We start from the raw sequence: 12,232 nt of genomic DNA, 5'->3' as shown, positions 1-12,232 counted from the left end.
TAAGAAAAAGCTAAAGGAGTTCATCACTGCCAAACCAGTATTATATGAAACGCTGAAGGGTACTCTTTAAGAGGAAGAAGAAGAAAAAGGTAAAGATAAAAATTATGAACAACAAAGTGACAATAAATACATATCTATCAACAAGTGAACCTAAAATTCAAGTGAATTAAAAATCTGATGAACAGAATAAACTGGTGAATATAATAGAATCAGGAGCATAGAAAGGGAGTGGACTGACAATTCTTGGGGGTAAGGGGGTATGGCAGGTATGGGAAGAGACTGGACAAAAATCGTACACCTATGGACGAGGACAATGTGGGGGGGGTAAGGGCAGGGGGTGGGGTGGGAACTGGGTGGAGGGGAGCTATGGGGGAGAAAAAGAGGAACAACTGTAATAATCTGAATAAAGATTTATTAAAAGAAATTCATGAACTGGGTTTTATGATGATAATTTTATAGAGGAGAGAACTAAGATTTAGATTTGCCCCCAAACACACAGATATTACAAGGCAAAACTGGGAACTGAACCAGATCTGACTTACCCTTGAACCTTTGCTTTTACTCATTGTGCCTTATCCAGTATTTATGATTACTATTTGCTTTATAGAATTAAGTATTATCATCTATACTAATAAAAGGGTAATATCCAAATTGGTCAGGATGCCCTCACAGTAATGACTGAACAGCAGGCTGCGTGGAGCGACCAGGCCAGCAGGGGGGCAGTTGGGGGCGACCAGGCTGGCAGGGGGTGGGGCAGTTGGCGGCGACCAGGCTGGCGGGGGTGGGGGATGGGGAGGCAGTTAAGGGTGATCAGGCCGGCAGGCAGAGGCAGTTAGGGGCGATCAAGCAGGCAGGCAGGTGAGTAGCTAGGAGCCAGCGGTCCCATATTGTGAGAGGGATCGGGCCTAAACCAGCAGTCGGACATCCCCCTAGGGGTCCTGGGTTGGAGAAGGTGCAGGCTGGGCTGAGGGGATCCCCCCCATGCATGAATTTCATGCACTGGCCCTCTAGTCTACACTAATAAAAGAGAAACATGCAAATTGATCATACCTCTGCTACGCCCACAAGCCACGCCCACCAGCCAATCAGGAGCGAGTATGCAAATTAACCCATCAAAGATGGCAGGTAAAGTTGCATACGCAGGCAGGGTGGGCAGCGCCATGGCCTGCCCCTGGGGGTCCGGGTCCATCGGGTGCCAGGGGAGGCCGGTAGGGCAGCGCCAGACTCCGCCCGCAAAGTACCAGTCCATCGGGGCCTGGGGAGGCGGGGTTAGCAGCACCAGACGCCACCTGCAGGGTCCAGGTCCATTGCAGGCCCTGGGAGGGGCATCAGGCCCGCCTAGCCACTCCCATGGGGCCCTGGGAACATTGCCGCCCAGGGGAGGCGGGGCTGGGCCTGCTTAGCCACTTCAGTGGGGCCCCGTGAACATTGCTGCCCCGGCGAGGGGAGGCTGGCCCACCTAGCCACGCCCACAGGCCCCAGGAACATTGCTGCCCCGGGGAGGTGCAGCTGGGCCTGCCTAGCCATTCCCGTGGGGCCCAGGGAACATTGCTGCCCATGGGGAGGTGCAGACTGCGGGGCTGCCTGAGGGGCCGCTCCAGGGTGAGTGCCACAGCTTTGGCAAAGCGGCTGGCCAGGAGGCAGGCGTTCCAAGGGGCCCCAAATAACGCCTCACCATTCCTCTATGAGGACACCCCACACAGGCGCTGTCTTTGCCAGCAGGCTCTGGGCGACATCTGCAAATGCTTCTGCAACCTCTAACATTCTGGGCAAAGAACTGACCCTGTGCCCCTCTGGGTACCAGGCTTGCTAGGAATGTGCTGTCAACAATGCCATAGATCAAAGGCAAAAACCTGGCGAGGCGGGGTGCACCAGAGGGGGCTCGGGCTGGAGCAGGGCCCTGGAGCGGCCCCTCAGGCAGCCCCGCAGTCTGCACCGGGCAGGGATCTGCCTCGCCTGCAGAGAGAGAGGTTCTGCAGTGGCCCCAAGACGTGGGTGGGCCCGGCCAGGGATCAAGGGGCTTGGAAGGACCCGCAGCCCTAAGGCGGGAGTTGAGGGGCGGTGCCACCTCAGTGGAGGGGTGCCACACTGCAGGGTACTGGACTGACTTAGAGTGATTCAGAGAAGCTCCCAGTGCTAACCGGCCTCGCCCAGGGGGCCTTCGCACTTCAGAGGCAGTGACTCCTGCTCCCGCCTTGACCCAAAAGCAAGCCCGTTCTGCCCTGCCCCATGGCAGAGCATGCCTATGTGGTAAATGCGAAGCCTACCACCTGATCCGGAGAAGGGGGGGCAGTAAAGAATGGGGGAAGGGGCCTGGGGAGAGGAAAGAATGTGGAGCGTCCGCAATGAAGAGGTGCTTGAGAATGAGGCTCGGAAGCCTGACGGGAAGGTTTGTTCTGTTTGCCCAGCGGCTGCCCCTTAGGAAGGGCAGAGAGCATGGCTCTGAGGGCTCCCTGTGCGCTGAGTCAAGTTCCACAGCCAACTGGAATTGGCCTCAGTTTCCTGGTCTGTAAATGGATTAAGCCTGTCCCAGTGCCTTCACTGAGTTTTGATGGCCAATTGAGATACTATATAAGGAAAATGAGGGAAGAAGTGAGAAAGAAAAGGAAAGGCAAACAACACAAAAGAAAGACTGGAAGGAACCTGTAAACCCATTATCACTTAAATAGGGAATATAGTCAATAGTGTTGTAATGATGGTATGATACCAGGTGGGTACTGGAAGTATCAGGGAACACTTTGTAAAGTATATGATTGTCTAACCACTGTCTATAACTAATATAAAACCTGAAACCAATACAAAATAATATTGAATGAAAATTGGAGTGACATTTTTATAAATTTCAAAGTTTAAATAAAGGCTGTAAAGGAAGGAAGGGGGAGAATAAAAATATTGTTTTTCATTTTACCTCTTTATTGTCTTTTCAGTACATGAAAAAGATAGTTTTCTTTATGTGGTGCTTTTATACTTTTCTTAGTCATTATCTCATTTTAATTTTAGGGCAACTTAAAGACAAGATAATTATTCCCTCCACTATTCAAAGAAAGGAAATCTTGGTGTCTGGTCCCAATGATTCAATTGTCAAGCCCTTATTGTAAAGCAGGGTTAGTAAAATTTTCTGTGAAGGGTCATATCTATACTAATAAAAGCCTTGGCGGTGATCAGGCCAGCAGGGGAGGGTAGTCGGGGGCAATCAGACCGGCAGAGGAGCAGTTAGGTGTCAATCAGGCCGGCAAGGGAGCAGTTAGGGGGCAATCAGGCAGGCAGGCGAACGGTTAGGAGCCAGCTGTCCTGGATTGTGAGAGGGATGTCCGATTGCAGGTTTAGGGATTGGGCCTAAACCTGTAGTCAGACATCCCCCGAAGGGTCCCAGATTGGAGAGGGTGCAGGCTGGGCTGAGGGACACCCTCCCCAAGTGCACAAATTTTGTGCACTGGGCCTCTAGTGTTAAATATAAAAATCATACTTTGGCTGTTTTGGATGTGTCTCTTTACCTCCTAATCTTAGCCTCTTTATCTGTCAGATGGAGCTGAACTAAAAATAAAAGTCTTTTCAACTCTGAAAAACAATTTTACTTTTAAAATTTGATAAAGAGAATTTAACTTTATAAATTTGTTCTAAATTAATTGTTCTTGAAAAGATGTTAATAAATGGATTAAGCTTTAAATATTTTTTAAACCCCTCCTTCCCCCCAAAAAAACCCCACCAGATTCTAAATGGATTTGAGAACTAAGTTTTTAGGAGTTATGCCAGTTATAACACCTGTTCTTTTCTAATGATTTTGGTATGGCATTCTCCCAGTAAGCTTCTAGCTCTGGAGGTTAAATTATTACTGTTAATTAACACTGCTTGAGTATATACTATAGTGCTAAACTTACAGGTGTATAGTTGCTTACTGTAAATTTAACAAACTTATGACTGTTTACTATCGTATATAATAAAGAGGTAATATGGAAATTGACTGTCTTGTCCTCACAAGATGGCTGCCTATGACCGGGCCAGCAGGGGGGTTAGTGAGGGATGACCAAACGACTGAACAAGCAGGCTGCATGGGGCGACTGAGCTGGCAAGGGGGCTGTGAAGGGCAACCAGGCTGGTGGGTGGGGTGCAGTTGGGGGCGACCAGGTCAGCAGGGGGTCTGTTGGGGGCAATTAGGCTGGCAGGGGGGCAGTGAGGGGCAACTAGGCTGGTGGGGGGGGCAGTTTGGGGTGACCAGGCCAGCAGGGAGCAGTTAGGGGCAACCAGGCCGACAGGGGGGCAGTTAGGGGTGATCAGGCCAGCATGCAGAGGCAGTGAGGGGCAATCAGGTAGGCAGGCAGGTGAGCGATTAGGAGCCAGTGGTCCAGGATTGAGAGAGGGATCCTGGATTGGAGAGGGTGCAGGCTGGGCTGAGGGGATCCCCCCACCCCTGTGCATAAATTTCATTCACCGGGCCCCTAGTGATAGATAAGGCCCAATGGGATCAAGACTACCTGCAGCTTTACTTTCTATCACTCTTTTACTGCTCATCGCTCTAACTACAGAGCCTCTGTACTGTTTCTTGAATGTGCCATGCTTGTTCCCACCTCAGGCATTTTGGCTTTTGCATGGCTTCCTCCATTGTATCATTTGGTTTCTCCTCAAAAAGGCCTGACTCTCCAGAATGCCTTATCTTAAACAGCAACCCCACTCTTCCCACAGTTTTATTCTCTTCATAGAAGTTGTCACTGCTCAAAGTTACTTATTTGAGGATTATCATGTTTTTCTCTCACTAGCACATAAACTCTGAAGGTCAGGGATCTTTTTTTTTTTTAATCGTTCATCTTCTGTTTTCCAAAAAGTGTTGGGTACCCCAAATTATTTGCTGAATGAATAAATAAAATGAATGAATGAACAATTATATTGTATATTGCTTTTTTAAAATCCACATGTATTTCAGTTAAATCATGAATTAAATACTTGCTAGATTTTACCATTCTTCCTTTGCCTTTTCTGTCCTGGAAGGATAAAAATTAATATAAATCATTAAATAACTTTGTACATGTATAAATATTTCTCTGGCCTTACCTGTCATATTGCAAGTCCTCTGGTTACTTTCAAAATGATACTGTCGTCGTGCTTGAGCAATATATTCTGCAGCCTCCTTTTCTTGTATTTCTCTGATTTTCTTCTGTCCATATTTCCCCAGGATATATACTCCTAAAATTGTATATTTAAAACAAGCTAGTATATTAATCCAATAACTAGTTTATTAAATATTCCAAACAGTATTTTAACCTGCTTTATTAAAATATAATGCTTATACTAGCAAAATGCTAAAAATTATAACTTTTAAAAATCTAAATTAAAGAATTACATAAGAATTGTAACTTAAAGACAAGGAAAAGGAGATTGTTATTTTAACAGCCAAAGATAGACAGGTACATAAGGACTAGGTCTGAAAAACAAAGGAATTAAGTCTACAAAGTCTTTAATAGTAAACTGGAGATATTCTAAATGACCAACAATAGGGAATTGCTTAAATAAATTACGGTCTATCCATACAATGGAATCTGATATAGCTATTAAAAACCACATTATGAAATAATTAATGACTCAAGGAAATATCCATGTTATATTTTAGATGATAAAATAAGAAGTCTTTCTTTTTAATGTAAGCAACTGCATAGAAACACAGGTGGGTTTTAATTTCTAACATATAATAAATAATTATCATTGTTGAATAGTGGGATAGCAAGTGATTTTTTTCTTCTGTTCGCTCCTCTGTATTTTTCATTCTTTCTTCAATCAATGTTATATAAAAATATAACATTTTAAAAAATATAAGATAAAATGTAACATTTTAAAAAATATAAGATAAAATGTAGTACCAAAAAGGACAATGGGATTTCAATGAACCCATAAAACAAGTTTATCATACTGTTTTACCTATGCCTTGCTAACAGATGTTTTTGTGTGTGACAGAATTTGCTTCATTATAACCTGGCAAACAAGGTTGTAGAGGAGTAACTAATCCTCATCTATCTCCAACTGTCTGGGGCTCCTAACTAAAAAGAACCTAATAATTGTGCATGACCTAAATAATTGAATTTAGTCTGTTTGTCACAGATGGGGAGGAAGCATTCCTCTAGGAACTCTAAAGCAAACACACATCCTGAATTATTTTCACTAACAAGCATTATAGATGAACAGATAACATGTTACGTATTCTTAAAAACTAGTAGCCCTGTGCACCAGTAGTTCGCCAGTAGCTTTCTGCCCGCCTGTAGCTCCCCCCGAGCCTCCCTCATAGCTTGCTGCCCCACCCTCCTGCTGATCTGTGATATGGTCGTTATGCATTCGGTCCTCACTCTTCATGATGTAACAACCATTTGCATATTACATCTTATATATAGGATAACAGTTCAATAAAAGGGTATGGTAGTACAAATAATTAGGCAGAAATAAAGTATGATTGTGGTTATGTTTGTGTACAAACAAAGGCATTATAATCATGCTTAAGGAACAAATAAATTTCAAATGAGTGTCTTCATAGCTACCTTTCTTTTTACTCTATCCCAGTGGTCGACAAACCGTGGCTCGCGAGCCACATGCGGCTCATGAGCCGCGGTTTGCCACTCTGTTGACTAATGAGTTTGCCGACCACTGTCATATACTACTCTTTACCTCTTTGCACACAATATGCCACAATTGCCTAATCCTCACAGCTTCCAACTACATGGTAACATTTAGTCTAGTCCAGTGGTCGGCAAACTCATTAGTCAACAGAGCGGCAAACCGCGGCTCGCCGACCACTGCTCTATCCTAAGCTGATGATGGTGTCACAAAACCAACAAAATGAAGAAATTGACTGATGTTTCACAAAGTAACTCTTTGACAGGCAATTGTTACATAACAGTTACTTCTCAATGAATTGCTTATATTTTCTTTATACAACAGATTGCTAAAAGTTATGTGTAAAATTATTATTTATCAAACAATGATAATGGAAAGTGAAACACTACAATAATGCCCTATGTGTAGCTTTGTATAGCTAACATTTTTCCAAAATAATAGTAAATTTGATTAGTAGGTGTTTTCCAGGGGGAAAGTCCACTGCTTTCATTAGATTCTCAATGTGTCTGATAAAAATTCTTTAGGAACTACTGTATTTGTTTAATAGATAGAGTTTATTCTAACTAAAAGGAGAAGATGAATTGTTATGGGTTGAACTGTATGCCCTCCTAAATTCCCATGTTGAAGCTCCAGTACTTCCAGAATGTTACCGTATTTGCAGATAGGGTCTTTACAGAGATAATCAAGTTAAAAGGAGGTTGTTAAGGTGGCCCCTAATCCAAAGATTGGTGTTCTGATAAGAAGAGAAAATTTAGACACAAGCATGTGTAGAGAGATGATGATGTAAAGACACAGGGATATGGATTAAAAGGGGGCTCTCTAATAAATATGACTGAAAGTAACCTCCCAGGGTGATGATCAGATCATAAATTCCTAACTGAGCAGGTCACACCTCGGGCCTATAAAAAGGTTTATCTTTGCCTGAAGCAAGCCCTGTCCATTGTTCTTATGCATCTAGGTTAACACACCCTTGAATGCCAGAATCCTCTTTTGTAGATATCTCAAAGGAGTAACTACCCTAGCAGGAGCACATAATCTTGTTAACTATTCTGTATCTTGTTTTTTCTTACTTTCACGTTATCATCCTTACATTCCCTCTTTTGTTCCAAATTTATAAAAGAAACTGCAAAACTGTCCTTCTCTGGAACATCTGAGATCTTGCTTCCTGGCATGATGTCAGTTTGGCTGAAATAAACTTTTACAAAACTTCTCTACAGGTTTGAACGTTTCTTATTTAAAGGGGAGGAGATGGCCATCTCTAAGCCAAGGAGAGGGCTCTGAAACAGATTCTTCTCTTACAGCCTTAAAAGGAACAAATCCTGCCAACACATTTGATCTTAGACTTCTGGCCCCCAGAACTGTGAGACAATAAATTTCTTCCTTTTTAAAAAAAAAATGTATTTTGACTTTTTTTTTACAGAGAGGAAGGGAGAGGGATAGAGAGTTAAAAACATCGATGAGAGAGAAACATCAATCAGCTGCCTCCTGCACATCCCCTACTGGGGATGTGCCCACAACCAAGGTACATGCCCTTGACTGGAATCGAACCTGGGACCCTTCAGTCCGCAGGCCAACGCTCTATCCACTGAGTCAGACCAGTCAGGGCGAGACAATAAATTTCTGTTGCTTAAGCCACTCAGTTTGTGGTACTTAGTTATGGCAGTCCTAGTAAACTAGTAAACTAATACTGGAATTAGAGTAAAGTCCCACAATCCATTATTTTTCTTGAGTTAGCCCTTAAGTTCCTACACAAATTCTAATTTACTCAGATTCTCGTTCCCAAATTTTATAAATTCTGATTTTGTCAGATTTGTCTCTCTAGGAAAATAAGAATGAAGGAAGACAATTAGTTAGCTAAATTATGGAGCTCGGGAGCATCGGATCCTGACTGGGTGCCGGAATTCTGGCTTGGCAGACAGTATTGATGGCTGGAGCACCAAAATAGTAGGTAACTTTGAGCAAGTCCCTTCCTCTTAGGGCCTACATTTCTTCTTTTTTAAAAAATATATTTTTATTGATTTCAGAGATAAGGGGAGAGGGAGAGAGAAACATCGATGAAAGAATTTTATTGATCGACTGCCTCCTGCAGGCCCCACACTGGGGATCGAGCCCACAATCCAGGCCTGTGACCTGACTGGGAATCCAAGCCTGACGTTCTGGTTCATAGGTCAATGCTCAACCACTGAGCCATGTCAGCGAGGCAGGCCTAAATTGCTTCATTCATAAAACAGAAGAACGGGATTATATAGCATTAAAGTGTAATCTGTAGCTATGACTTTTATGAATAATGAAGACATTCACTAAATACCTCAAAAAATAAATGTAAAATGTTTTGAGGTTTCCTTTCAGAACATTGCTGGTAAAGCAAAATATCTGCTAGTGTTTCCATTTGATATATTTGGTTTTTTAAAAACCAAATGAATGAAAATTCCTTCAGCATAACTATTTTACTAGATTAATAATTTCAATAAAAGTTTGAAAATAATCTATTAACATTGCTCCTAATCCAACAGACCACCCAATCCTGCTATTCTGATTCTATTTCAGAAATACTGTCTAACTTTTGTCACTTGACTCCAACTCCTTTACCACTGTCTTCTTCCAAACCCTGAATATTAATTAATGCACTCATTTAACAGCTTCCTAACTCTCCTCCTTTGCTCCTGGTCTTACACTTTTCCAATCCATCTTATATATGCAGTGGTTTTCTAAAATTTAAATCTGACCACATTATTCCTGTGTTTAGAATTCTTCAACACCCTCCATTATTTCTTAATGTGGATTCTCTATTACACTTATATCAGAATTACTTGGAAAACTTGTTAAAAATGTAGCCTTTAAGGAAGTTCCTTGAAAACATCCCCAATAAGAGCTAAATAAATAGTTGCTGAGTGAATTAATGATCCTGGAAAGAAGGATTCTATATTTTTATTAAAAATATACTAAAGTCTGAGAAGCACTGATACACAGAATAATGTCCAGATTCTGTAGCTGGCCCAGTAAGGAAGGCCCTTCACAACCTGCACTCTAGCTAGTTCTCCAAGTTCATCCCCATTTGTTCTCTGTAGTTAGCCAGAGTGAAATACACTTGGACTCATCAGAAGTAATGTCTCTGAATCTGGTGAGCATCCCCCTTTCCTGCTGTGCCCCCTCTCCTTTGCTAGCTGAACAACTTAAGTGGATTCTTGAGTGAAGTTTACCAGACACCTTCATGTTTTTCTCTCCTCTATGCTCCCCATAGCACACTGCTCAATTATGGTACTACTAGAGGCCCAGTGCACGGATTCGTGCACCGGTGGGGTCCTCGGCCTGGCCTGCAGGGATGGGGCCGAAATTGGCTCTATGACATCCCCTGTGGGGTCCCAGATTGTGAGAGGGAAGTTCTTGGGTGATGCACTCGGAATCGGGCTCCCTCCTCTCTGGTTCCGGATGTGTCATCTGAGAACTGCAGCTGCCAAGTCACTGCAGCTAGGCAGCTCCTTCATTGAGCGTCTGCCCCTGGTGGTCAGTGCACATCATAGCTACCAGTCAGAGCTTCTGCCCCCAGGTGGTCACTGTGCATCATAGCTGCTGGTCGGACAGTCAAATGGACGGACGGTCACTTAGGCTTTTATATATATAGATAATACTACCATTGTATTAATTTCGTTTATTTCTATTTCTGCTTTCTGGACTGTGTGTACCATGTGTTTCTCAAAGTCAAGAACACTGTCTTATTCTTTTGTATTCCCAGAGCCCGATATTATAGTGATTCTCAAAGTATGGCTTGGGCACTACTGGAGGTGTTCAATTACACTTTAAGTAGATCTGAGAATCAAAACTACTTTCGTAATAATACTAAAACACTGTTTTTCTTTTTCATTCTCATTCTCTCATGAGTTTACAGTGGCGTCTTCTAGAGGCTATAGAGGCACTATACTAATGACTAAGTACAAAATGACTAAGTACAAAATGAAATATGAGAATCCAGCTTTCTCCAATTAAGCCAGATAGTAAAGACATTTGCAAAAATTTAAAACAATACCACTCTTCTCTGTTAAGTTAGAAAAATAATTATATTAATAGGTTACAAGTTTACTATTTTTTAAATTTTTATTTAAAAACATTTCTTACTTCTAATTTCTAATATGGAAACTATTAATTAGATAAAAGTTTTAAAAGTCTCTTTTAGAGTCCTTAATTTTTAAAAGTGTAAAGACCACCACCAGTCAAAAAATTTGAGAACCAAAATCTACTCTTTGCATAAACTGTTCAAATTGTACAATTGGCCTAAAGCAATTACTCATCCAAAATGCAGGAAATCCCTACTTAATAAGGCCTGCACCTCAAAGTTTTTACTTAGATTTTTTTTCCTACCTCTTGGAGCATACATGTCGACATCTACCTTCCGAAACTGATAATATGTGTCTTTCGTTAAGCCCTTTCTTGATTTTTTTTTTATAATCTTACATGCTACCTGTTAGTTTGATCTGTATAATATTTTTTTTCAGCTTGTTTTGTACTCTAATTATTTGTATACTTGTTGCTAGATTGTGAATGTTTGTGTGCCCTCCTGCCCCGAATTCATATATTGATATCCTAACGCCTGATATGAGGGTATTTGAAGTTGGGGTCTCAGGGAGGTGTTTAGGTAATGAGGGTGGAGCCCTTCTATATGGGTTTAGTATTCTTATGAAAGGGTTTTCACAGAGCACCTTCTGCCATGTGAGGCTACAACAAGTGTGCAACCTGGAAGCAAGCCCCCAATTAACCATTCTGACACCCCAATCTTGGACTTCCAGCCTCCAGAACTGTGAGAAATAAGTTTATGTTGTTTATAAGCCACCCAGTCTGTGGTATTTTGTTACAGCAGCATGGACTAAGACACTTCTCATTTCTACCAGACTATGAAGTCCGTGAAGGCAAAGCAGTATAGTGTGGAAAGAGAATGTGCTTTGGGATCTAACACACTTGAATTTGAATTCTAGCTTCCTTCTTAGCAACTCTGAGACACTGGGCAAGTTTCTTAAATTCTTAGGGCTCTAGTTCCCACATTCTTGAATGGGATAGCAATAACTATCCTGTTGTCATCCCCACTGAATACAAGAGCTTAGCACAAAATGGTAACTATTACTATTGGAAATCTTGTAAATCCTCTATTTCTAATCACATTACTTTGATAAGTACTATAGGCACTTGATTAATATTTCTTGAATTAGATGAATTGAAGTGTAACATGTTATAGGACCTTTTCCTTGAAGCAGAAAAAAATGAGGCCATAAGGTCATCTACTTTTTGTCTTTTAGATTAACTTTTTTGTTATAAAACACTAGGATTATTTTCTTTGTCTCTCTGAACCTTGTCTTTCTTTCTCATTCCTCTTAATCTGTAACTATAAAGTTCTCGATAGATTTTTGACAAAATCTATAACTACCTCTTAAGTATAATCTTTTGCTTTCCCTATGATTACTCCTAATGTACCATTAGATTTTTCCATAAATTTGAAAGGTATACTAGTCTTTCTGAGATTGCTAAAGAGAGATTCTTTCATTTCTTTTTGTGGTGGCAAAAATACTTTATTTATACTTCTTCCATCACACATATATCTTTAGCTTCTACAAATAAAATGAATTCAACAGTCTTAGCATAACCTAAATAC

The 12,232-nt window shown here is 41.7% G+C and overlaps 1 protein-coding gene across 1 annotated transcript in view; it reads right to left on the bottom strand.

Moving 5' to 3' along the window:
* Positions 1-12,232, bottom strand: part of PEX3 (peroxisomal biogenesis factor 3) — a 43,212-nt gene that overhangs the window by 29,437 nt on the left and 1,543 nt on the right. The window contains exon 2 of the mRNA XM_080664009.1: positions 5,047-5,178. Within this exon, the coding sequence (XP_080520135.1) occupies positions 5,047-5,178 (132 nt within the window). The remainder of the gene's footprint in view (positions 1-5,046; positions 5,179-12,232) is intronic.

Source organism: Plecotus auritus, assembly GCF_963455305.1.
Source record: "Plecotus auritus genome assembly, chromosome: 4".
Lineage (NCBI taxonomy): Eukaryota > Metazoa > Chordata > Mammalia > Chiroptera > Vespertilionidae > Plecotus > Plecotus auritus.
This window is presented reverse-complemented; position numbering and strand designations above follow the sequence as displayed.